Genomic DNA, 24,767 nt, shown 5'->3' with positions numbered 1-24,767 from the left:
AAAGAGTAGCTTTTAATTAAGTTGACAGTAAAAAAGCAGAAGTAACGATTAAATCGACACATTTATGACCTAAAGAATAGCTTATCACATGTCTAAAATATTACTTCATCTTCATTTTTCTAATTTAATTTATGCTTTTAATAAAAATCAGATTTAAGAGATTTGATAAAATAGTTGAGAATGAATTTAATTTTTGCTTTTAATAAAAATCAGATTTAGAGAATTTGATAGAACAGTTAAAAAGAAATTCGGGAATTCAACCGGAACAACTTAGTTGAGATATCGAAATAAAAAAAAAGAAAAAGAAAAAAAAAAAAGGGCAAAGTTTAGGGGGCGCACATGCATTAAGCCGAATGAATATACATACAGAAGGTTGTTGCAGTTTTTGGGAGAAATTAGAGATACCATCATCATTATGTACACAAGAGACACAGAAACAGTGACCCCTTCAGCACTACACCCACAGACACACTCTCAATTCCCCCACGCCCAACACGACGATGACGACGTCACCGCCGCCGGAGGAATGGAGTCCATAGAAGACCACATTCCCCACCACCACGCGCTGGAAGGCGGCGTTCCACATGACGCGCTGTATGTAGCTGCTGGCTCGGAAATGGTTGGTGGAGGAAGTAGTAATGATCAGCTAACGCTGTCGTTTCAAGGCGAAGTCTTTGTCTACGATGCCGTTTCACCTGAAAAGGTAGACATTTTGAATCTTTCTTCTTCTTCTTCGTGTGAAAATAATTACGTACTAGGGTTTTACTTGGGAATAATCTTGATCGTCTTTTTCCACTGTGCTAAATAAAATCCTTTTTTGCTACGTCAATTATTCAGTTGAAGAAATGTGACTTTTTGAGATAACAACTATTAATTGAGTGACCATTTGATAAATCAATTATGAATTATTTGAAGAATTCTACATCTAATTTGAGGTTAAATGTGTTTCTGAGATGAAGCTTTTGGCTCACTTATCATGACGTGTTCTGCTTAATATTTGGTCCTGGATAATTACTTGGTTTCGACAAGCATAGGATAAACTAGGGTTTTACTTGTCACCTATTTGACTTGGCACGCCTATTAAGGAATCAAAAATAGAATGATAAGTTTACCACGTTATCCCTAATTATTGTTAATTACTTAATGATTGAAATCAAAAAAAATGTGCAGCCAATTAATTAAATAATAAGTTCCAACAATTCACATATTCCCCATATAAATTGTTTTGGAACCAAAATAGTTTTGAATTTTCAACCTTTTTATCCACATTATTGGAGCCTTCAACTCTAACATTTGTAGAATTTTCAAGTATTTGAATACTTGTTTATCAGTTTTTTTTTTTTTTTTTTTTTTTGTTTCTCTCTCCATTTCTTAGGCAAAATAGTCTCAAGGTAACCGTTGTTAACTTACAGAATGTTTGTAGTACTAAGAAGCAAGTGTATTAAGTTCAAGAATATATAGCAAAAAATGGATTAATGTAGGGTCGTTGATGATGCAATTAATTACTTATTGGAAAAGGCCAAGTTGGACTACTCCCTAGTCCCTCCGTCTAGTTTTACTTGTCCTGTATACTAACAATAGTTGTCCAATTTTATTTATTCACATTAGAAAACCAAGAGATAATTTACCACTTTTTTCCTATTTTACCCTTAGTATTAATAAGTCAAATTTTCCAACACTTCGGCTTTTAGTACTACAAAAAACTATTATCTTGAATATTTTGCCAGAGAAATGGAGAGAGAAACCCAAAAAAAAAAAAAAAAACAACTGATACACTAGTATTCAAAAAAAAAAAAAAAAAAAACTTGAATTTTTTTTTTTTTGAGATAACATGTATATTTATATATATATATTAAACCTGCACCATAACAGTGCAGCCATTACAAAACCCCACCATGCTTAGGACTACTGCTTCAAGGAACCTATCATATCATGATACCTCCTCTACACTATGTTGCTCGGACTGGGTGCGGGTGTCGGATGGACGGATCTAGAGGTCGGACACGATCTAAATTTTAAGATACGATTCCTGGTCGATACGGGTGCGGGGACCTTCAAAATCCTAAAAATTTATAAAACCTAAATTTTGAGATATTATGTGGAAACTTGAGGAGAAAATATTGATCAAGAGGAGAATCTCGAAGGAGATGTGATACAAGTTATTCTATTTTCTTCAATTTCACCATAGCTTTTTGTTTTGATTCATAAATCATTTGTCCGGAATTTCTCCTCGATTTTGGTCAAAGTACCCAAATTGGTTTAGATCGGTACGGATCCCACACCCACACCCACACCCATGTCGTGTCGACACGGGTGCGGCACCGAAAGTGAAGAGTCCGAGCAACATAGCCTCTACATAGTTTTCTTTACACCAAAAGTGAAACAAAATAACACAATTCATCTTGATTTTCTGCACAGAATTGCATTTGTCTTCAAAAACTCTATTGTTCCTCTCCTTCCAAATTATCCACCAAATAACTGCTGGGACAAGTTTCCACCAACTCTTTTGTCTTACTGCTCCCTAGCACTTCAATAGCTCACAGCTGTTTGCCGGCATAGTCCAACCATTCCTACCATGTTCAAGAAAAATTGCCACAATTGTATAGTGAAAGGACAATGTATAAATAAATGGGAGTTACTTTCTCTGGCTGCATCACACAGAACACATCTAGTACATAGATGAAAACCCCTTCTCCTTGTTCCTGGGTGAGACATGCTTCTCTTGCTACCAGCCAAGAGAAACATGTACGGGGCCTTAGTCTTCCAAATGGATTTACTTTGATCGGATTGTGTATATTGCCTAAGCTGATAATTGTATGCTGATTTGACAGTTCAAGAATCCTCAAATGCTTTAAAATTGAAATTGTTCCCCCAAGGTCTTGAATAATTCCACAGCTCTTTCCAATTCCCAATCATGTAGTAATCTTCTGGTAATATTCCATCCATGTACTCCTTTAGCTGATACAAGTTTTGCATCTGGTAGAGTAACAATATTATAGAACTCAGGAAACAAATCTTTTAAGGATCCATGCCCAAGCCAGTTGTCATGCCACAAGAGAATTTTCCTTCCATTGCCCACTTTTATACTAATAATTTCAGCCAGAGAAATGATCTAATAGCTTTCCAAACACCAACTCCAAAGGGGCTATTAACTGTATTAAAGCACCACTCTTCTTCTTGGCCATATTTATCATGTACAAACCTCCTCCATAATGCATTGGCCTCCATGTTATATTCCACAACCACTTGTAAGCTTTGTGGATTTTGAGATCCCTAATGCCAAGTCCTCCATCCTTCTTACTGGTGAGCAGTCCCATTTAACCAAATGGATTGTCCAAATGAAATTTTCCTCAATGAATCTATTCTTTTCAGAACATTAGATGGGATAGGAAACAGAGACATGACATATGTGGGGAGGGCAAGTACACTGTTGACTAAAATGACTCTGCTGCCCAATGATAAATACTGCCCCTTACCAAGCCTCTTTTTTTCCAAAACACCATTCCAAATTTTTTACTTTTTGCACCCAAGGAAAGTCCTAGGTAAATAGTGGGTAGGCTCCCACCTCACACCCTAGAATTTCTGCTAGCACTTAAGTCATCCACTTTATTTTCCAAAGTACTCTTATTCCAGTTAACATGTAGCCCTGATACTGCTTCAAAAAATCACCAAAATAGACCTCAAATATTCACCCTGATATCTGCATCACAAAAAACCAGTGAATCATCTGCATATAGTAAATGTGTGACTTGTTTGTTCCCCCAATCTAAACCCTTCACAAAACTCCTGTCCTTTGCTACCTGAAACATCTGATTTATACCCTCCATGGCAATGAGAAAGAGGAAAGGTGAAAGAGGGTCACCCTGCCTCAAACCTCTTTCTGAGGCAAAAAAACCTTCTGGTGAACCATTCACCAAAACTGAAAATTTTACTGTCTTTATGCAAAAAAAGAAATCCTCACCCAAAACCTATGTCTTTTAGAACTTTTAAGTAGATAGTTCCAATTAACATGGTCATATGTCAATATCAAGTTTGCATAATATGCCTGCTTTCTGTCCTTTAAGTCTAGAATCAACACATTCATTTGCTTGCATCCATAATTTGTCTGCCTCTTATGAAAGCCATTTGGTGTCCATTTACCAACTTATTGGCCTCTCTGTGAGCAACTTAGAGATGAGTTTATACACACTCCCAATCAGGCTAATGGGTCTGAAGTCTTTTATCTCTTGGTTTTCTTAGGGATTAATGCAATATAAGTTGCATTACAAGTCAAAAAATTCACTTCTTGGAAATTCCTAACAGTGTTCATCAGATCCTCTTTCACAATCTCCCAGCAGCAATGGAAAAAATCCCATAGAAGAGCCATCTGGACCCGGAGCTTTGTCAGCTGCACATGATTTCAGACAGTCGAGCACCTCTTGTTCTTCAAAGTCTCTCTGTAGCCAAACATTTTCCTCTTCAGTAACTCTGAACTCTCCTTGTAGATTGAAGCTAGGTCTCCAAGATTCTGTCTCATGATAGAAATACAACTTAATTATTTGTGGATCAGTGGTATCTCCCTCCACTTCTAAACTGTCAATGTGGTTGACCTCTTATGGCAATTAGCCATCCTCTGAAAGAACTTAGTGTTCTTATCCCCTTGCTTCAGCCATAGAATTCGAGATCTTTGTCTCCATGAGATTTCCTCAATTTTTTGCCACTTCATGAAACTCCATTTGTAAACTTGCTTTCAAAAGTAGTTCATCTTCTGTTAAGGTTCTTTGCTCCTGTATGGAATCCATAGAGTTGATTTTGTATAGGATATCTGCTCTCTTGACCTTCAGATTCCCCCCATTTAAAGCACTCCACTCCTTCAGTTTTGATTTCAGGAACCTCAGTTTACAGGCCAGAATTACATATGTTAGAGTTGAAGGCTCCAATATTTTGGATAAAAAGGTTGAAGATTCAAAACTATTTTGGCACCAAAACTATTTTTTTTTTATGGGGAATATGTGAATTATTGGAACCCATTATTTAATTAGTTGGCTGCACATTTTTTCTGGTAAGCTTTAATTGATTTCAACCATTAGGTAATTAGCAATAATTAGGGGTAATGTGGTGAACTTGTCATTCTATTTTTGGCTCCTTAATAGGCGTAAGTCAATAGATGACAAGTAAAAATGGACGGAGGGAGTAGTATAATTCCGAAGTGTTGGAAAAATTGACTTATTAATACTAAGGGTAAAATAGGACAAAAGTGGTAAATTATCTCTTGGTTTTCTAAAGTGGACAAGTAAAATTGGACAACTATTTTTAGTATATAGGACAAGTAAAACTGGACGGAAGGAGTAGTATATTCATGGATAACATTACATGGTTTCCACGATGACTGAAAAAAACTAGATTTTGTAGGAAGCTCTGTGACATATAAGTCCAGGCAAACATCTGCTTTAACGGAGTGAATGGGTCCAAACGGAGCAAAATAAATATAGAGGACGCTTACCACCGACTGTAAAGCTTGGGATTGAGCTGTAGTTAATTTTTCTTTTGTAATTGAGGTGATTAAAGACTCAGGAATTGGTAAGTTTTGAGATTTGGTTGTATGTGAATGATGAGTTGGTATTAGGGATGGCAAGCGGGGCGGTGCGGTTGCGGGGCAAACCCGTGAAGGCTCCAACCCGCCCAGCCCCGCACCGCAAAGCAAAAACTTCAGTTTCCAACCCACCCCGCATAGACCCGCACCGCGTAACCCCCCCGCATAGACCAGCCCCGCGTAAACCCGCCCCGCATATTTTTTTGAATTTCTTTTAAATGAATTTGATACTAAAATTGATATTTTTAATGTAGTCAGTGAAGCAAATTAAAAGGAAGTAATTTGCTACAGGGGCTCTTTTATTTTCTAATATTGAGTGTGCTATGGCCAGTGATTCTTGAATAAAATTTACAACTATAATTTTTTAATTATTAAAGACACTGACAATGTTGACGCGATGTGATTCTACTCTTGTTTTGGCGAATTCAGCGGTTATAGCAATGAACTGAATCAGAGAGTTAATATCCCTTTCTCAGATAAGGCGTTCAATGTAAATGCTTGCATTAGAGCATAAACCACCACACAAAAATAAAACAAAAAATTATCTTTAACAGATAAGATGCTCAAGACAGTCAATCAATTTGGGAGAGAAATTTGCAACATATAGACCAGCCCCGCCCCGCCCCGCCCCGCCCCACCCCGCCCTGCATAATCTTAAACACGCACCACATCGCATAGCCTTAAACCCGCACCCGCCCGGCCGCCCGCTGCCATCCCTAGTTGGTATGACTATTTGATTAGCCTTTGAAGCAAAGGGGTCAACAAAGGTTTTTGCTTCTCCAAATATAGGAGTGACTCGCACCCAAGAGTGTGGCCTAGTGATCAATAAAGTGGGAGGAGAAACCAGAGGTCTCAGGTTCAAATCCCAACAGAGTCAAAAACACTAGGTGATTTCTTCCCATATGTCTAAGCCTTGGTGGATAGAGTTACCTAGTACCTGTTACCGGTGGGAGGTGACAGGTATCCGGTGGAATTAGTCGAGGTGTGCACAAGCTGGCTCGGACACCACGGTTAGCAATAAATAAAATAAAATAAAATATAGGAGTGACTCGTAACTTTCAAAACTTTATGGAGATGGGTGGACTTTGATCTTGATTAGTTTGTTCGAATTACTGTCTGCTTATCTACAAGCATTGTGATGAATCAATCTTGAATCAATTATGCCTCAATCCCAACGGGGTCAGCTAAATGAATTTTAAATGATTTTTTTTGGCTCTAATTAGGTCTTTTTTTGTTGGAATGGTGAATAATTTCGTCTTTACGGAGAGCACTGTATGGAGAAGTAATTTTTTTTGGGTCTGCATTGATTTTCAGGTTCAGGCCGTGCTGCTGCTTTTGGGGGGATATGAAGTCCCTACTGGCATCCCTACTGTCAATATGGCGTCCCAGAATCATAGGGTATGCATTTTACTCCCTACCTGTAGTATTCTGTTGTTACGCTGGTTTGCAATCATTTACAGTTCTTCAATTTCCATAGGCTTCAAGTGAAAGTTCTGGAAGATTGAATCAACCGCAACGGGCGGCTTCTTTGAGTCGTTTTAGGGAAAAAAGGAAAGAAAGATGTTTCGATAAAAAGATTCGATATACTGTTCGGAAGGAAGTTGCTCTTAGGTAACACAGCTTCATTTATTTCCTTAAAAATTACGTTGGAAGTGTTGGAGATAAATGAAATTCTGCCATGTTTGATGTACCATGACTAATCACTATTCATCTCCACCAATTTTCATTATGTCTCTAACTGAACTTACCTCTAATTTAGTTGGAATTGGAGTACTAAATACAGTTTCCCAATTGTGGGATTGCACTGGGAATGTTGTTGTTGTTGGAGTACGTTATCTAGTGCTTTACATTCATCTCTTCTTGTTGCTCTAAGTAGCAATGTGATGGAGTGTGTGAGAACAAAGAACTGCCTGAAACGTTAGCAAACTCTTTCCATCTGCTACTATAACTTGTTCATCTATAAATATCCACTTCATAGAAGAAAAATGACAACTTGCTCCTTGTAAGGCATATTTTTGTGATACCTTTCTGCTAGTTCTTGCTTTTTACGGATTGCTAGAAGTTTCGGTTATTGCTGTGCTGCTAATTGTAGGGTATAAATGAGTTCGGGTCTTTCTTTTTTCTTTCTAAAATTCGAGTCTCCTGCTTGTGACTTGGAGTGAGTAAGACTCATAAAAGAAAAAATGAAGAGATAAAAATCAGTGGTTTTTCCTTTCCCTGATATATCAGGTACTTTTTCTTGATTAATGGATAATTTAAGAGACCTCCCCTCATGTTTGGCTTCATAACGCTTACCTCCCTCGAGTTAACGATATTACGCTCATCTCCCTTATTTTGATATTTTTGTAACCAAACGGGTTTAAATAATAAAAATTATGTATATTCCAAGTTTACCCTTTTGTAACTGTACAAGTTACAGCTCCTTGTAGACCTTATTCTTTTCATCTTCTTTTCTAGTTTCCTGTTTTTCTTTTTCCTGATTTATTGTGCTCAAACTGTTGGTAGTGGATGCTTCTAACTTATTGCAAGTTTTTTCCCAATTCACAGCTATCTAATTTTGCTGGTGAATTGCTTAATTTCTTTATTAATGTTACCAATTTCGGGAAAAAAAAGGTTTAGTTTCTTTAGTTGTGCTTGAAATTTTCCATCTCAAACACTGAAAACCTAAAAAATCTGCAGCTATCAAATTACAATTAGCTAGGAAAGTATGGATTACTTCAAATTAAATGCAGTTAATAAAGTTTGACTATGAGAATTCTTCAAAAATCTTATATAGCTATAAGAATTTCAAAAAAGAATTATTCTTCTTATTCCCTGAAACAATAAATTAGAAATGTGCTTTTCAATCATAAACACCGCTATTAATTAAACTGCATGATTGCAAGAACATAACGAAAGAGGTGCTACTCATAATTTTATATCTAATGTTATTTAGATATAAGAAAGATTTGAAATGTTAGCCTAAATATTGCAATATTGACAAGTTTTAGGTGAAGTAAGTGCTACTGAATAAACTTGGAATATACATGATTTTTTACTATTTTTTTGTTTTGAAAAGGTACATTTGTATTATATCACAAAATCAGCCCTGCTTCAAAGGGTGACCCCAGGGGAAGTCCTCCAATAATGTTGTTTCAAGTCATGATACATCTTTGTAGCCCCGGGGTGAATGGAGTACTTCGAACTATGAGTCTCCTCCATGATCAATCGAGTCAAGTGTTGCATCCTTCCTTTACAGTTTCCAGTTTCAAGAAAAAATCAGCCCTGCTTCAAAAATGCAGGTATCCATACTTTCAAAGGGAATACAGGGAAGATCTTGTAATCCTATATCAAAAACTTACAAGGATCTAAAACACCCATAGATGAATCTAGATCTTCCAAGTATTCCTGTTTACACCAAAATAGAACAACACCAAACAATTCATTTTCAGCTTCTGAGTAGAGTTGTAGTTGTCCTCAAAACATCTCTGATTCCTTTCTTTCCACACTGCCACCAGATACAAGCAGGGATAATATTCCATCTCTCCTGTCTATAGATGCTGCTGTAGCTATCTCAGATCTACAAAGCATGAACAATTTTCCCCGGCATCACCCAACTCATTCCTTTCATGTTGATAAATAAATAGTCTTCATAACTGAGCAGTGATCTTGCAATGCAGGAAAAGATGATTAACAGTCTCCACCTCTTCACCACACAAGTAACATCTTGAACATAGATGAGATGCTCTTAGGTTTACATGGGTTAACACTGCTTGTTGTGACAAAAGCCAGACAAAACAAGCTACTTTCAGAGGGATTTTAGCTTTCCAAATTAGCTTCCTTGGCCAAAGACTGGTTGATGGGACTGCTGAATTCCTTATAGGCTCCCTGTACTGTGAATTTTCCATGTTTATTGCCCTGCCAAACTAAACAATCTACAGTTTCTGAAGGGCCTTTGAATGTTTCTAGGATATTGTAGAATTCTATGACCCGCACAATTTCCCAGTCATTGAATAGTAAAACTAGTTTGGTTACAAAAAATCAAAATAAGGGAGGTTAGTGTAATATCTCAAACCACAAGGGAACTAACAGGTCATTTGGTTTGAAGACAAGTTATGTTGGGATAAGTTGTACCGGGATTAGTTATACTGATATTATTTCTTATTGATTTGTTGTATTAAAAATTATATGCATTGCATAATTTCTAAGAAGTTGTTTGTTTACTGTTAGAAACAGACTATGTACTGTTTTGTGTTTAATACATACAAATGTTACCTTGTCAAAATATAAAATAAAAAATAAAAAATATGAAGTTGTTTGTTTACAAAAATATCCTCCACCTTATTTAGTAGAAAAGGTTTGAGGGACCTCAGGAGTATTTTTGTCATTTTCATTGTTTTATCCAGGGATAACTAATCCTGGTACTATCATTCCACCATCTGGTAGGGATAACTTATCCCGGTACTATTTCTAATCTTGGTATAACTTTCCCTGGATTAGTAACCAAACAAGGGATAACGCGGTACTAAATTTTTATCCCAGGACTATTTATGCTTGTCCAGCATACCAAACGACCCCTAGGTGTTATAAAGGAAACCTGGTGGGAAGTTTATGAAATTATCCCTTAGTTTTATCTTACTTTTGATTTTTCTGATCAGGATACATTGGGTACTAATTTATGATTCTTTTGTGGACTGTCCGGTAATCAAATCTTCAAGCTCCAAATAACCTTTTGGGAAATGTAGATACCACTAAGTTGATAAACATAATAAGTTATATGTAAACATAACAAAAGGTTAGAAAGTCATGGATAACATAATCAGTTTATGTAAACATAACAAAAGGTTAGAAAGACATGGAGATATGCCATCTATCCAAAAATGAAAAAGGAAAAAACTTCAGCACATGGCTCTTAGCTCCAGTTGAAAGGGATTCAATGCTGTAGATTTTGATGCTTTAGCCAAAGTACCATCCATCAAGCAGGGGAGGGACAGAGTGTCATGAGTGGCAGAGCATGGGCAACCCTAACGAAAGAAAGAGGATGTATTTAGCGGAAGTGAACATGAACTAAAGATTTTAACCATAAATAAGCCATTGCTTGACATGTGAATATGACATAGTTTAATTCCCCGACCTCCTTACACTCATAATGGAGTCACCAATGCCATGACTGGATATGCACTTTCAGTGACATGATAATTGGAGGAAATTTTGAAGGAGCCTAATGGCATTTGCACACTAGTGTGACATATACCTTGTCAATGTGTTGACTTAGTGGCCAGTCTTCTCTTCTAAGCTGCAGGGCGGTTTGGTTGGTAGATTCTGGGTGTCAAGCTGGTCGTTGTAATATGTACGCACACATTTTCAATGGTATTAAATGGAATCCTCCATTGGCTTATCTCTCATGTAAGGCTTGTTTCAATTTTTAATTTGGTGGCATGTCAATTTGGAACTCGCCTCCTATGGAGGTAAAATGGCTATTGCTAAAAGATGTTTGTAGTGACATCTAATTGTGGCTTGTGACGGACTGACGGTGCAAATGATGAAGGCATCTTGAGCGTCAGACCAGTTGTGAATGCAATATCTTTTCTTTTTTCTTCTTCTTTTCCCATACTTTTTGTAGGGAGGTTACTTGGTCGTTTTCTTTTTCTATTTGAAAGTCTAAAGTTCAGTCTTTGCCTATTCTTTAACGTGCGGGGTCTAGTTAGGTGGGATAGTCTTAAGTAATTTTGGTCGAATTGATCTCTGGTCTATTGCATCTCACAGATCTTGGATTTGTTGTCAGGATGCAGCGAAAAAAGGGTCAGTTTACATCTTCCAAGTCAGTATCTGATGAAGCGGTTTCTTCTTCTGTAGAGGGGAATGCAGGCTCTAGCCAAGAAGAACAGGAAACATCGTGAGTGTCAGACTTTCTAGTTTTGTAGTTGTATGTGTTTCTGTTCGGTTGAATAAGTCAGACAGCAATACTGATAACCTGTTGACCCGTTATATACCAGAAGATCCAAACTTGTATGGCGGCTGAGTTGAACTGATAAAATCACAAAAACGCAGCATCTGAGATCTTAGTTTCTTTTTCTCAACAGATGTAGACATTGTGGAATTAGTTCGAAATCCACTCCTATGATGCGTCGTGGACCAGCTGGCCCAAGGTCACTGTGCAACGCCTGTGGACTTACGTGGGCCAATAAGGTTAGTATTGAGTTTGAAGACTTTACTCTCCTTGGTTTTGGCACTTGTCAGTTCAAATATTGATAATTGTGTCTTGACGTTTTGTGCCATTTATACGAGCCTCATTATGTAAAATAGTATTGTGTGTTATGTTGTACTATTCTTTTTTTCTTTGATTAAGGGATAGGCAGGGTCCCTTGACCAAATTTTGGAAGGCATTATTTGCTGATATGAAACTGGGTTAGGTAGGAAGGTGTGAACCCAAGGGTACGGCCTAGTGGTCAATGAAGTTGGAGGAGATCCATGAGGTCTCAAGTTCGAATCCAGCAGAGACAATAAACACTAGGTGATTCTTCCCATCTGGCTAAGCCTTGGTGAGCAGAATTATCCGGTACTTGTGTTGGTGGTAGGTAATGGTATCCAGTGGAATTGTCAAGATACACAAGCTGACTTGGACACTACCTTCTAGAGTGAGCCAGAAGTGTCGCATAATATTTGCATATTGTCATTCGCAACAAAACCTGAATAAACAGTGGAACCTGGCTGGTAAGTAGTAGTTCTGCCTTAACTACTTTAATTTTTTTCTTAAAGAAAAAACTATTAGACAGAACTACTTTAATTTTTTCCTTAAAGAAAAAACTATTATGAATAAGGCAGAGTCAGACCTCAGATCAGCAGTTTTGTGGACTTTTTAGACTGCTTAGGACTTACTGCATTGTCATCTATCACAAAGGAAGTTTATGAATCTGTTGATCAGGAAGCAGACTAATACAAAACTGAATTTTAATCTCTATACTTAGTGAAACAGAAGTCGATATGCACACTCACTTCGCCTTTGATGGGTAATAGACTGTCAATACATACACCTGATCTCTGAGAACTATGCCACCAAAGCATGGATAAAAACCTGTTTGTTTCTTAACCTTCCTATCAACCCTGCCATCAGTTTATTGATACCTGTTGTAGTCCTAAAATAAGTAAATAAAAGTGGCTCCTCTTTATCTACTTAAGCTTTTAGATGGGAGAATACACACCATATACATGTTGTCGAAGTAGGTAGAGTTCTGGGGAGTCTCACTGCCTCTCATCGAAGAAATGTTTGCACGAGCCTGATCTGAAAAAATAAATAATCAGGCTTGCACGTGAAAGGGATTACATTACTAAACAAGTAAATGAAAGTGTTCCATCTATTCAACAGTAATAAATGTTTGATGGTGGGAGGTAGCAGGCTGTGGAATTAGTCGAAGTGTGCGAAAGTTGGCCCGAACACCACGGTTATAGAAAAACTGCTTGATGGACATCATGAAACAAGATTTTGAACCTTTAAAAGAAAGTAGTAAAGGAAAGATCATAGATAATTATGTGGTTTTTATAAACAACAAGCCTGTATTAGGTATCAAGAACAAAAGTAGGACGCCTTTGAAAAGAGGTTTCAACTTCAGATATGTGCTTAATTGACCCTTAAAGCTGCATATGAAAAGCTGAAAAATGAGATAAGAGTTGAAGGACAGATGAAATCAACTCTATTGTCTCCTGGTTTTGCAAGAAGATTGGCTGTATTATCAACCACCGCCAACGGTATCTTTCATTAAACTGTATCTTTTATTGTCAACTTATCTTGTAGTTAACTTTTTTTGACAATCTTAGTTGGTCATTGTTTCTCTTCTGTATTCACATTTTAATTTAGTGTCATTCTATGCTTTCAAAGGATTATCTTTTGACTTACTTGCCATGGCTATTGGCTCTGCAGCACTGCTAACATTTAAGCACCTTATCTTGCAGTTTCTCCTTGTAGAGAATGTATTATTTATTTTGTTTTTTAAAAAAAGAATCTGCGGTTAAGCGTGCCTTTTCTTTTTCCATTAGGCTATTGAACTCAAAATTAGGAATTATCCTCCTTCCGACAGCACTATATTTGCGCTTCTATTTGGTTGAGTGTGGATAAAACTAGACATATTACCTTTCTGTTCCTGAGATCCCTTTTCAGGGAGTTGCTTTCTATGATGACTTTGTAATCGCAATATGCATATTTGCACAGTGTTAAAACGTCTTCAGCTTCAAAAGATAACAATGAAATCAACCATCTTCTTAGTTGGTAAAAATAAGCGTGTAAAGTATTGTAGCCTACAAAATAATACAAACTACTTGCTACTCTTGTACTTTTCTGTTCTCAGTACCTTTTCGTACTATTTATAATAAAATGACCTTGCCGTATTGCCAAAAAAAAGAAAAAAGAAAAAAAGGGTACAAACTGCAAAATTACGTCTTTCAATGACTAAAAAGAGTTATATATACTTCCTGCTCGTCAGTAAAACTTTGCCCGATCTTTTCTCAGCATTGAATTGTTATGCTTCTGCTAATCAAGTTCTTCTAGAGATTTGTTACCTATTAGGTGGTGAGTGATCTCATTCTTCAAGTGTTTAGCAAGTTATTTCCCTTTAATGCTGGTTTATCTTTTGATTCCTACTTACAAAAGTTGAATTCTGGAAGTGTATAATTGAGTATTTAATTTTCCTTTCGCCGCTTTTGCTTCTGCTCCATTAAAAAGGCCCCAGTTCCATCAGCTAGCCCTTGGGACGCTTTCTTCAAAATAGTCCTTCATCTACCAATCACATTTTGGTTTTTTTTTTTTTTTTTTTTTTTTTTTTTTTTTGCATACAAAATGTTCATGAAATGTATGTCGTTTTGCTTTTAACACTGTTTTTCTCGCGACTTCTATTATCAAGTTTTGATTTAAGTTTCATTTCTATCATGTCCAGTAATCTGGTTTTATCATTTATGAATGGTCATGTGGCTCTGCCCTCCTTGTGATTTTGCAGGGGATTTTAAGAGATCTTACTAAAGTTTCAACTACAGGAGCTCAGGAACATTCTTTAAAATCTTGGGAACAGGTGCATCTCTCTCTCTCTCTCTCTCTCTCTCTCTCTCTCTCTCGCTCTCTGTGTGGCCTTCGATGTGTAGTTTCTCAAGACCTAAACTAAACTTTTTATGATATTTTCACTGCCAGAGCAATGGTGACGCTAATGGATCAGATGCTATGGCTGCTGCTGGTATCATCACTTCAGATGATGAGAACATAGTGCTTCCGTCTGAACGATGATAGAGAGCTCTTATTTGCGGTGAACTCTTTCGTGTTTTGAACTGAAGGTGAAAGAACTGAAATGTTATGCATCTAATATCTGCCAAACTTGCATACTTTTGTACATAAGATATTGTAACTTAGGCAAATACATGAAGGATCTTGTTGCCGAGACTTTTAGGTCTTTCCATCTATAGTTTTATTCTGGTATTCAAATGTAACTAATTGTGAATCCGTATCCCAGATATATACAACTCATTTAAGCACCAAAGCATTTTAAAATAGTCTCTCTTTGATCCATGATATAAATGCTTTGTTTTGCGCGGATTGCCCTTTATTTGGGGTGGTCTTTAATTTTTGCCCTTCAAATTGGTGGTCTTTAAATTTTACCCCTCGCCTAACACCCCGAGGTTGTGGGTTCGAACCCCAGCTCAGTTTAAAAAAAAAAAATCGCAAGGCAGAATTTTGCAAATCTGCCCAGCAAAATTCTGCCTTAAGGCAGAATTTAAAGACCACCATTTTGAGGGGTAAAAATTAAAGACCACCCTTTTGAGGGGTAAAAATTAAAGATCGCCCCCAGCGAAGGGCAATCCTGCAAATTGCCTATATAAATGCAATGAAAACTCTTAACGCCAATATTCTTGAATAAGTAGGGGTGTATATGGATCGGGTTGGTTCGGATTTTTTAAAATGAAACTTACATAAATAGCTACCTTTTAGTAGCTTGTAACAAGAAATAACTATAAAATTGTTATTTACTAAGCGTAGCTGGTTTTTCTCATAAAATGCGTGTATTTCATTTTTTTGAAATATAGTGAAATACAGGAAATGCACGACACTGGTGAGTAAAATTGGGCCCTATTTATGGAAAAGATTTTTTTTTTTTTTTTTTTTTAAATTTATGGATTCAATTTAAATCTTCCCATTAATCACGCGTAACGACTGTTCTTCCATAACAGCTTATATATCTCTCTCCACTTTTATCACAATCAAAACTTTTTGAATTCAAAAAATACTAAAGATATAAAAACTTTCAAATACAGAAGAATCTCTTTGAGCTCTGTTTTCTACATTCAAATTCTTCAAAGCAAGTTGAAATACACTCAATAAGATACGAACGAGTGTATATATGGAATTTTAGTGAAGATCAGATTTGTATTTCATATTCTACAAAGGTATGTTTCAAATTTTCAATGATTTGTTTGAGATTGTTTTTTGATTCAATTTTCTGTGTTTGGAACGATGATTTTTTTTTCCAATGCAGTCACTGTTCTTCTAGTTTTGTTGAATTATCAAAACGAAACATGTCAAGCATAACAAAAGTGATCAGACACTCCGGTTTTTGGAATGAACAAAATTGCTTTGTTAATTACAAACTAGGCTTGTCTTCAAAGATTATTGTTCATACGGTGATTTGGTTGAAACTATAGCAATTCAGTTAGGTGTTGATATTAGCAGGAAAATGATATTAATAAAATATGTTGTTGAAAGAGACAATATGCCAATGGAAATACACAACGATATGGGAGTAAGGGTGTATGTTGAGCTTAAGAGAGAAAACAAGGGATTTGAAGCATATCCGTTGTGCGTTAGCATAACTGATAATGATCTTGAGAATTTTGTGTCCGGCGAATCTGCAGTTAGAGACGATATGTTTCAACTTGAATTTAATGATTATATGCATGCTATGGACGTAGTTGATTCAAATGATTTGGATGCGTCGGATTGTGCTAAAAATTTGTTGTTTTATTTGAAAACAACGATAACTTGATAATTTCGAACAAGAAACAGAAGGATGTTTTTGTTGATCAAATCTACAAAGATAAGGATACTCTGAAGAATTTTATGGCGAATTGTGCAATTCGCAAAAGATTCAATTTCAGGACAGAGAGGTCGAATGCCATAAGGTATGTTAGTATGTTAGTTCGAAAAACTATGAAATACATTGAAATACTGTGACATAAACTGTTGTAGTGACATTATATTTCAGTTGGATTGGATTAAATACATTGAAATATGCGCTGTTTGTATGATTTAATTCCATTATGTAACCATTTCAGTATATAAAGGCAATGTATTTAGGATCGTGTATGTGTTTGAAACTTCAATCTGACTGTTCTTTTTTTTTTTTTTGTATTGGTTTATGTAGTTACACTGCAGTGTATGCCGTTCAACTGATTGTCATTGGAAATTCAGAGCTTCAAGTATTGCGAACTCTGAAATGTTCAGAGTGAGATCTTTTGATGACGAACATATGTGTCCATTGAAGGACAAAGTGTATTCCCAAAGGCAAGCAACAAGTTGGTTGACGTTAGTCGTTAAGCCAAAAATAGCAAATCACAAGAGGAAATATACACCTGGTGATATAGTAGACGACGTAAAAAATGAGTATAGCGTTGATGTTTCTTGTATGACGGCCTGGAAGGCTAGAGAAAAGGCAATGAATGAATTAAGAGGGGAACCAATAGAATCATACAAGAAGTTACCGGGATATATGTACATATTGGATAAAACATACCCTGGATCACATGTGAGAATGCACAAATCACAACAAAATGAGTTCTTGTATTTGTTTGTAGCACTTAAAGCGTTCATAAAAGGCTTCGAGTGTTGTAGACCAATAGTTGTAGTAGATGGTTCCCACCTTAAAACTACATATAACGGTACTTTCGTATCAGCTAGCACGTTGGATGGTGCAGGTAGGTGCCAACATGTTTAAATACATTTTTTTCTGCTTCATGGTATATTTCGTTGTATTTCATTGTAGTTCCAGTGTATTTCCAATATGATTTATGCCATATTTCACTATAAATACACAAAACATGTTTGTGCAGGTAATATTCTACCATTGGCATATGGTGTGATAGATTCAGAGAACGATAAGTCTTGGACGTGGTTCTTTGAGCAGTTCAAACAAGCTTATGGGAATAGGGATAACATGTGTGTTGTATCAGACAGACATGAGAGCATCATTAAGGCGGTGTCTAGAGTATATCCAACTGTGCCACATTTGGCCTGCATATGACATTTATGGAAAAATGTGACCAAGAAATACAAGTCGAATGATGAAGTATTGAGTCCTGTATTCGATGCACTTGCAAAAGCATACACACGAAAATGAGTTTGATAAGGCGATGGAGAGAAGATTGATTTTCGGGTAAAAGAGTACTTGGAGGATCTTTGGAAGGGAAAAGTGGGCTCGACTGTATTCACCCGTTAACAGAGGATGGACAATGACCTCAAATATAGCCGAATGTATTAATGGAAAATTGGTAGCAGCAAGAGAGTTGCCTATTTTCGATTTTCTTGAAGAAGTGAGGAAGATGTTTGGGAGATGGAATTGCACTAATAGGAGGAACGGTACATACACATTCACAACACTTGGAAAAGCATTCCAGCAATTATTATCAATAAACGAATGTAAATCTCTACGTATGACGGTATGTTACTGTTTATTTTGTTAAAGTCTGCCTACATATATTTCAATATATTTCAGTATATTTTAGAAGGTACTTGAGTAATTCTGTTTGGATTGTACATTTCCATGTATTTCATATTATTTATCGTTGTTAATATTCAATGTATTCGATCGACACATTTCTTCTTGATTAGGTTGAACCATCATTTGAATATGTGTATACCGTAAATGATAAGGCAAGGCGTTTCATAATTGATCTTAAAAAGAAAACATGCAGTTGTCGGATGTTCCAAATGGACGAGATACCATGTCCACATGCATGGGCTGTATTGAAGAGTAAAAGTCTTATGCCTGATGAATATTGCTCAGACCTATTCAAATCAAAGACAGTGATTAAGACGTATGATGTGCCGGTGAATCCTCTGCCTGACGAGAGTGAGTGGAATATTCCCAAACACATATGCGATGAAGTTGTTTTGCCACCAAGATACAAGAGACCCCGGAAGGCCAAAGAAGAAGCGAGATAAACCATTAATGGAGACGATGATTGGTAAACGTAGGAATGCTTGTAGTACTTGTGGACGTCTTGGTCACAATAGGCGTTCTTGTTCTAATGAGCCACGTAAGAAGTAGATGTTTAGTTTGTAATTGTTTTTTTTTTTTTTAAAAAAAAAAAACACTTATCCCCAAAAATCTTAAATAAAGAAATTTTTGGTTAATCGTTGTATTCTGCATTTTTTGTCCTTTATTTTCATAATAATAGTGCATACAATTCGGTGTTAACGGATGTTTAAAGGAATAAATACGTATTAACTTAGAACAATACAATGAAATATGAGTGGAATGTTTAAGAAATATGAAGTTGCATTAGGCCTATATACACAGAAATACAATGAAATATATCATAAACTGTTTCATAAAATTAGAAATACATAAATGCAGAGTGGGTATATACATTGGAATACATTGAAATACACCAGAAGTTGTTTTCATTAAACAATAAATATAAATATGGGAGGCTTAAGCAAAAAATAGTCATGATAGAAATTAGTTAAGTCATTGATGAAAAAACACTGCAATTTGTCAACTGGAATACATTGAAATACACCAGAAGTATTCCAGTTCAACTGGAATAATTTGTCAATTTGCAGAGTGGGTATATACATTGGAATACATTGAAATACACAAGAAGCTGTTTTCATTAAACAATAAATATAAATATGGGAGGCTTAAGCAAAAAATAGTCGTGATAGAAATTAGTTAAGTCATTGATGAAAAAACACTGCAATTTGTCAATTCTTAACAAAACAACACAGCAAAATGTACAAATTAGTCAGCAAAACAATACTGTGAATAACGATTCAACATTAAAACCTAATGGACTAATTAACAACTACTGTGTCAACTGCGTTGTAATCTATGGCAGGCCTAACTGGTCTTAGCGGCAGTTCATTATCACTGAAGGCATTCAAATCAGCCTTTTGCCATCCGTATTCCCATAGCAATGCCCCGTATCTATTACATAGTGATTTTGCATCAATTTCAGATGGAACGCCTCGTCCAGAACAACAATATTCAGCAAATGCGGCAACATACACACCACAATCCCTGAAAAATGAAAAAAAATTGATTATTGGTTGAGAATTTTGAAAAAAAAATGGAACTATGATTGAGAAATACGTACATGCTGCCAGAGGCTTGTTGTGGCAAGTCGTTCACATACATGACATCAAAGTCATCAGTCTGTTGTTTGCCCTTGTATGATGGGTGGTTAATCCAATCGATGCCTTTTTTTTTCTCGTAAAACCCAGACAAATGTAGATGATGTGGCAATAGGGTAGCTATCTTGTGTATTTCTCTTCTAACAACAGCATCATGACCAGCAGCTCGGTATGAGTTGTAGATGTACAGACGCCTGCACGTAAAAGAATAGTACATCAGCTCGGTTAACAGGTTGTTTAATGAATAAAAAAAAAGTAGGAATACCTGTCAGTGAATGGCACTACAATCAAGATCCAGTGATTTTCCTCTTTGATGTTGACAGGGATGAATACACAATCAACTGTATGCCATGGCACATTAGCTAGCATCCTGTGCCTGTTAATGTACTCGCATATTTCGTTCTCCGAACTGGCAACACTACTGGTCCCCTCCGGATTAGCATATGCACGATGAATTTCGTCAATCTTAGAGAAGAACATACAGTTAACGGTTGTGAATTTGAAATTGTTATCCTTGTCGTACTTGCCTTTCTTCCGCAAGTAGTAAAAAATGACATCAATATCTTTGGTAAAAAAATGAAATAAGTTAAATGCATATCAGTAAATTAAATTTCATACGGACCTTGTGTGATAGAAAAACTAAAAACTGTTACAGAGAAATATCTTTGTTGGAATGCAGAAATACAGAGAAATACGGGGAAATACAGAGAAATACATTGAAGGAATATAGAGAAATATGCACAGATAGATAGACAACTGTAGAATTAAGGAATAAAAGGAAATGGGAAATATAGCACCTCATCATTCCAAGACTAGCCATTCATCGATAAGAGATAGAACCAGTTTTTGTCATCAACATGTAACACACCAAAATTGAAGCCAAAGTTGATGTCATCTGGATCCAAAGCTTGCTTATTCTTTTTGTAACGACTTTCTTTACCTTTTCTAAATATCAACAATCAGTTATTTCAACGTAAACAGTTTACTTTCTTTGAATGAATATGTAAATTAAAAAGGTAAATACGTTCAAACTTACTTTTTATCATGCCTTAGAAGTAGATCCTGTTTGAGCCAATTCCGGTATTGTTGAATAAGCGAAGTATTTCGCGGGCCATTGATTGGATCTTCAACAAATGGATGCTTCTTTTTAAAAATAGAAGGTGTGGGGTCTTGAACAGAAGCTTCTGCAGAGCCGTAATTGGTCATGTAAGGTGAACTGAAGTATTTACTAGGTTTCACTATCCTATTTGGAATATCATCTGGTTGAGCAATTACAACTTCTGCATTAATCACTGTCTCTTGTATTCCTTTGTCAGCAGACATTACTGGCATAACAAATCCTTTGTGACCCGTTTGATGAAACACAGAGAATCCTGTAGAACCTATTTGTCTTGGTAACATTTCGTCAGGGATCAACCATTGTGACTTAGTAATGTTGTCATCGAACCTGGGTGGGGTCTCTAAATTTGAATGATCAGTGATGTCCCCGGCTTGTATTCCCGCACCTGCTTCTGGTTCACGAGTTTCTAGAGGCAACTCAACGAGCATCTCTGCGACCATTCCCTAAAAAAAAAAAAAAAGATTTAATATATGTTAAATATAGCAGTATCTTGAAAGATCTATAAGATTGAATGTAAAATTTACCTCTGTTGAGTTGAAAGATCCTTCATCCGCCCAATTAATCTCTTCAGTTGAAGCTTTACGTGTATCGGCACTTAAATTTCCGCCGGTCACTACAATATCCGGAACTTCCTCATGTAACATTGGTGCAACACCCTTTGGAATAAGAAAAAGTCAAAATTTAAAACAAAATCATAACATAAAATATAAGGTTGGAAAATTACTAAATACACAGAAATCTAAAAATATTAACTGAGCATGTCAGGTTTAGACTAATTTTGTGGGGTAGAAATACAGTGACATACAAAAAAACAGAGAAGTTTATCAGTGAAATACAAACAAAACACCAGAAAATACAAAAGTTTGTAAAATAGAAAATACCAAGGAAAACATAACTTTAAAATTATAAACTGGAACATGGCAACCATATACTTTTTTGTGCATACAATGCGCAACAACATAACTTTAAAAGATGGATTTCACGTCACAAACTCATTTTACCTTATTTGAGTCATCATCATGTTTCGGCGGAGATGTTTGAATGGTAGAATCATGACGTAAGTTTTCTTCAGGCGTTAATTGTAGCCCAGCATCAGTTTGATGTACCGGCGCCTCACTATCGGCCGCCTTCGCATGAAAAAAATGAATTAATATTAATTGTATTTCGCGATAAGGGTCTAAAATGTTTGTTCAATTCCTATTTCACACATTTACCTTGTCCACAGAATTGTTCCCCTTGATTGCTTCAAATAGCTTCTTGAAGTTGTCATCCATGAAAGTTCGAAGATTGGTGAACTTAATGCCAATACTTGTGAACTCACCAACGACCTAATATTTAAACAAAAACAAAGTAAGTCAATTTGTTAACAAACGGTAAATTAAATACACCAAAGAATTTTGGTTTTGTAACCAAAATCACTTACCGATTCCTTGAAAACTTGAAAATCTTTCCTTAGCAATTGCGCTCATCTTTCATAGAGACAAGAGGGGACATCACGTAGGATTCGGGGTGTTTTGGGGTCGATTCATTTGTTCATTCAACTTTGGTGAAAAGGACTTCGTAAAACGAGGCTTTTTAACAACCTTTTGACCCTTGTGAATATTCTTCAAAGTTGTCTGTGGTTCGGTGTGGATTTGTTGTTTCTTTGATGTGGAAGCTGTTGCAGGAAGTTGTCTGCGTCTCTTTGAAGGTGGAGAATCTGTCTGATTCGTCCGTTGTTGCTGTTTACCCTTAGAAAAGTGGGGGGGGGGGTGGGGGGAGGGGGGGTAGTACTGAAATCATCATACTCATCCACTGGCATATCTGTGACTTGGGTACCTTCATGGGCATCAACTAAGACATTTTTGTCTACTGTATCTCGACAGACAACAACATCGGGCAATTGGAGGCTCTCCAACTCACTGCTAGTGGGGATTGTATTTGCAAATGTACAGCTCTGTGGAAGAAACAAATAAATATTTAATTAGTGTGTTATAAAACTAGTCACACTTACATTATGAATAATGAAATACAGGGAAATATTATGAAATGTACAACCCAAAATAGTTACATTGTGATAAAGGAAATACACAGAAATATAATGAAATACAAAAAATCAGGAAAAAAACCACTAGAAAGCACAAATACGACAAGTAGATCAGTGAAGTACAAATAAAATCAGTAAGACATAATTACAAAAAAAAATTCTATGAAAAACATAAAAATAAGTTAGAGTGTTTGAATATTGCCGACTGTTTGCATAGCTCTAAAAATGCCTTCCATCAAAATATTGTATTTTGGCTGACTGCCAATGGACCTCCTGTAACGACCCATTTGGTCGTTTAGCACTTTTAGGCATAATATTCCTAAAAACACCCTTTTCGTGGTCAAATCTTCTTCGTCTATAGTGCTGCGATAACGCGGTGATTCGGTTATTTAATTGACGAGTTTTAGTTCTCATTTGACATGCGAGGACGAATGTTCTAAAGGAGGGGAGAATGTCACACTCCATAATAATCCGTGCTACTTGTATTAAAACAAGAAAGAATGAGTTAAGAAGGTTCAAGGAAAGTTAATCGAGTTAGTAAGAATATCGTTATAAATATGGTTGTCTTAAGTATCTCGAGGTGACACGGTAACCTAAAGGATTTGAAATCGCGCTATGAGTATGTATATGAGGTAATGTGAGTGGCCTTTTAAAGTATTTGAGATTATTAGTAATGATATAGAAGATGGACAAAAGATAGGAATATACTTTTTCGATTGGAGTTTCGTCGAAGCTTTGTGAGTTCTACTTATGGTTATTGTGATTCTACGGACCCTTCGAGACATGTATATGAATTGTTATGGAGGTAAATGACTGTGTATATGTATGTATAAGAGGTTACATGAGGTTGGAAGAGGATTAGAAGTTAAACGAAATGAATCGGAACAATTTCAGTAAAATCTCGGACCCGATTTTAGCCTATATTGTAGGAGGCATATCTCCTAGTATATGAGGAGTTTTAAGGTGTTTCAAAAGCCTAAAATTAAGTTCATCGAGTCTAGTTTGCAACGCAACAAACAGCTCGTCAAAATGATATCGGGGTAAGGAGATATGGATGATTCAAGTCGGGCTGAGTATTAAGACTATCTCAAGATACAAAGTGAGAGACTTTAACTTCCGATTTCGTTTGAAGTCACAATTTATCTACAAATTTTGTTTGGTATAGAAGCATTAATGGAAATTAGAACTACTTAATCGTGGTGTTAAGTTAAAATTAGTGGCAACAATGAGCCAATATGAACATTAACATGACATGTCCAAAAGATGACTCAAAGTCATCTTAAATAAGACTACTATGGGAGACATACAAATATACATTTAAATGTGATTCATCCACTACACTTACATTATATTGTGGACAACCAAATTGAAAGAAAGGAGTATGGAATTCAGCCAAGTGACTGAAAATAAGGCATCCATGTGAGGCATGCATTTGAATATTTAAGCATCTACTACTTTATGAAAGTATACATTGTTTTAGGAGGACATAACATGGTGGAGGGATCATTTCACATTAAATATTGCTCATTCATCTTGGCATAATTACAATGGACAAAGGGTGGTGTATGAATCATTCACCACACATACAATTGTCTTGTAAACAATTGAAAAGAAAGAAGAAAGGAGAAACAAGAAGGTGAGGTTGGCCAAAAGTTGTAGAAAACAAATTAGAAAATTTAAAGTG

The 24,767-nt window shown here is 36.2% G+C and overlaps 3 protein-coding genes across 6 annotated transcripts; 1 reads left to right on the top strand and 2 right to left on the bottom strand.

The window, feature by feature from the left end:
- The first annotated feature begins 325 nt into the window (after positions 1-325).
- On the top strand, positions 326-15,082 carry LOC132050050 (GATA transcription factor 28-like). Of its 3 annotated transcripts, none has more exons than XR_009413214.1 (7): positions 326-703; positions 6,887-6,970; positions 7,050-7,183; positions 11,337-11,447; positions 11,635-11,740; positions 11,969-12,265; positions 14,539-14,610. XR_009413214.1 is itself a non-coding variant. In XM_059441082.1 (7 exons), exons 1-7 carry the CDS (start codon positions 416-418, stop codon positions 14,817-14,819), a joined length of 888 nt encoding a protein of 295 aa, XP_059297065.1. In that variant the 5' UTR covers positions 327-415; the 3' UTR covers positions 14,820-15,082. The 3 variants fall into 3 exon arrangements, 1 of the variants encoding a protein (XP_059297065.1); XR_009413215.1 differs by having other exon boundaries at positions 11,965-12,265; XM_059441082.1 differs by lacking the exon at positions 11,969-12,265 and adding an exon at positions 14,727-15,082 and having other exon boundaries at positions 327-703.
- A 4,382-nt stretch (positions 15,083-19,464) lies between these two features.
- On the bottom strand, positions 19,465-20,417 carry LOC132048787 (uncharacterized). Its single transcript, XM_059439470.1, has 3 exons — positions 20,203-20,417; positions 19,901-20,131; positions 19,465-19,824 (listed from the first exon to the last, which is right to left on the bottom strand). The coding sequence occupies exons 1-3, from the start codon at positions 20,415-20,417 to the stop codon at positions 19,599-19,601; spliced, it is 672 nt and encodes a 223-aa protein (XP_059295453.1). The 3' UTR covers positions 19,465-19,598.
- A 318-nt stretch (positions 20,418-20,735) lies between these two features.
- On the bottom strand, positions 20,736-22,404 carry LOC132051043 (uncharacterized). Of its 2 annotated transcripts, none has more exons than XR_009413548.1 (6): positions 22,272-22,404; positions 22,059-22,184; positions 21,582-21,670; positions 21,231-21,500; positions 20,974-21,118; positions 20,736-20,882 (listed from the first exon to the last, which is right to left on the bottom strand). XR_009413548.1 is itself a non-coding variant. In XM_059442350.1 (6 exons), the coding sequence occupies exons 1-5, from the start codon at positions 22,329-22,331 to the stop codon at positions 20,987-20,989; spliced, it is 720 nt and encodes a 239-aa protein (XP_059298333.1). In that variant the 5' UTR covers positions 22,332-22,404; the 3' UTR covers positions 20,736-20,882; positions 20,974-20,986. The 2 variants fall into 2 exon arrangements, 1 of the variants encoding a protein (XP_059298333.1); XM_059442350.1 differs by having other exon boundaries at positions 21,582-21,713.
- Between the last annotated feature and the right edge of the window lie 2,363 nt (positions 22,405-24,767).

This window comes from Lycium ferocissimum, chromosome 3, assembly GCF_029784015.1.
Source record: "Lycium ferocissimum isolate CSIRO_LF1 chromosome 3, AGI_CSIRO_Lferr_CH_V1, whole genome shotgun sequence".
Classification (NCBI taxonomy): Eukaryota; Viridiplantae; Streptophyta; class Magnoliopsida; order Solanales; family Solanaceae; genus Lycium; species Lycium ferocissimum.
Note: the sequence above shows the minus strand (reverse complement) of the source record. Positions and strands in the feature narration are given on the sequence as shown.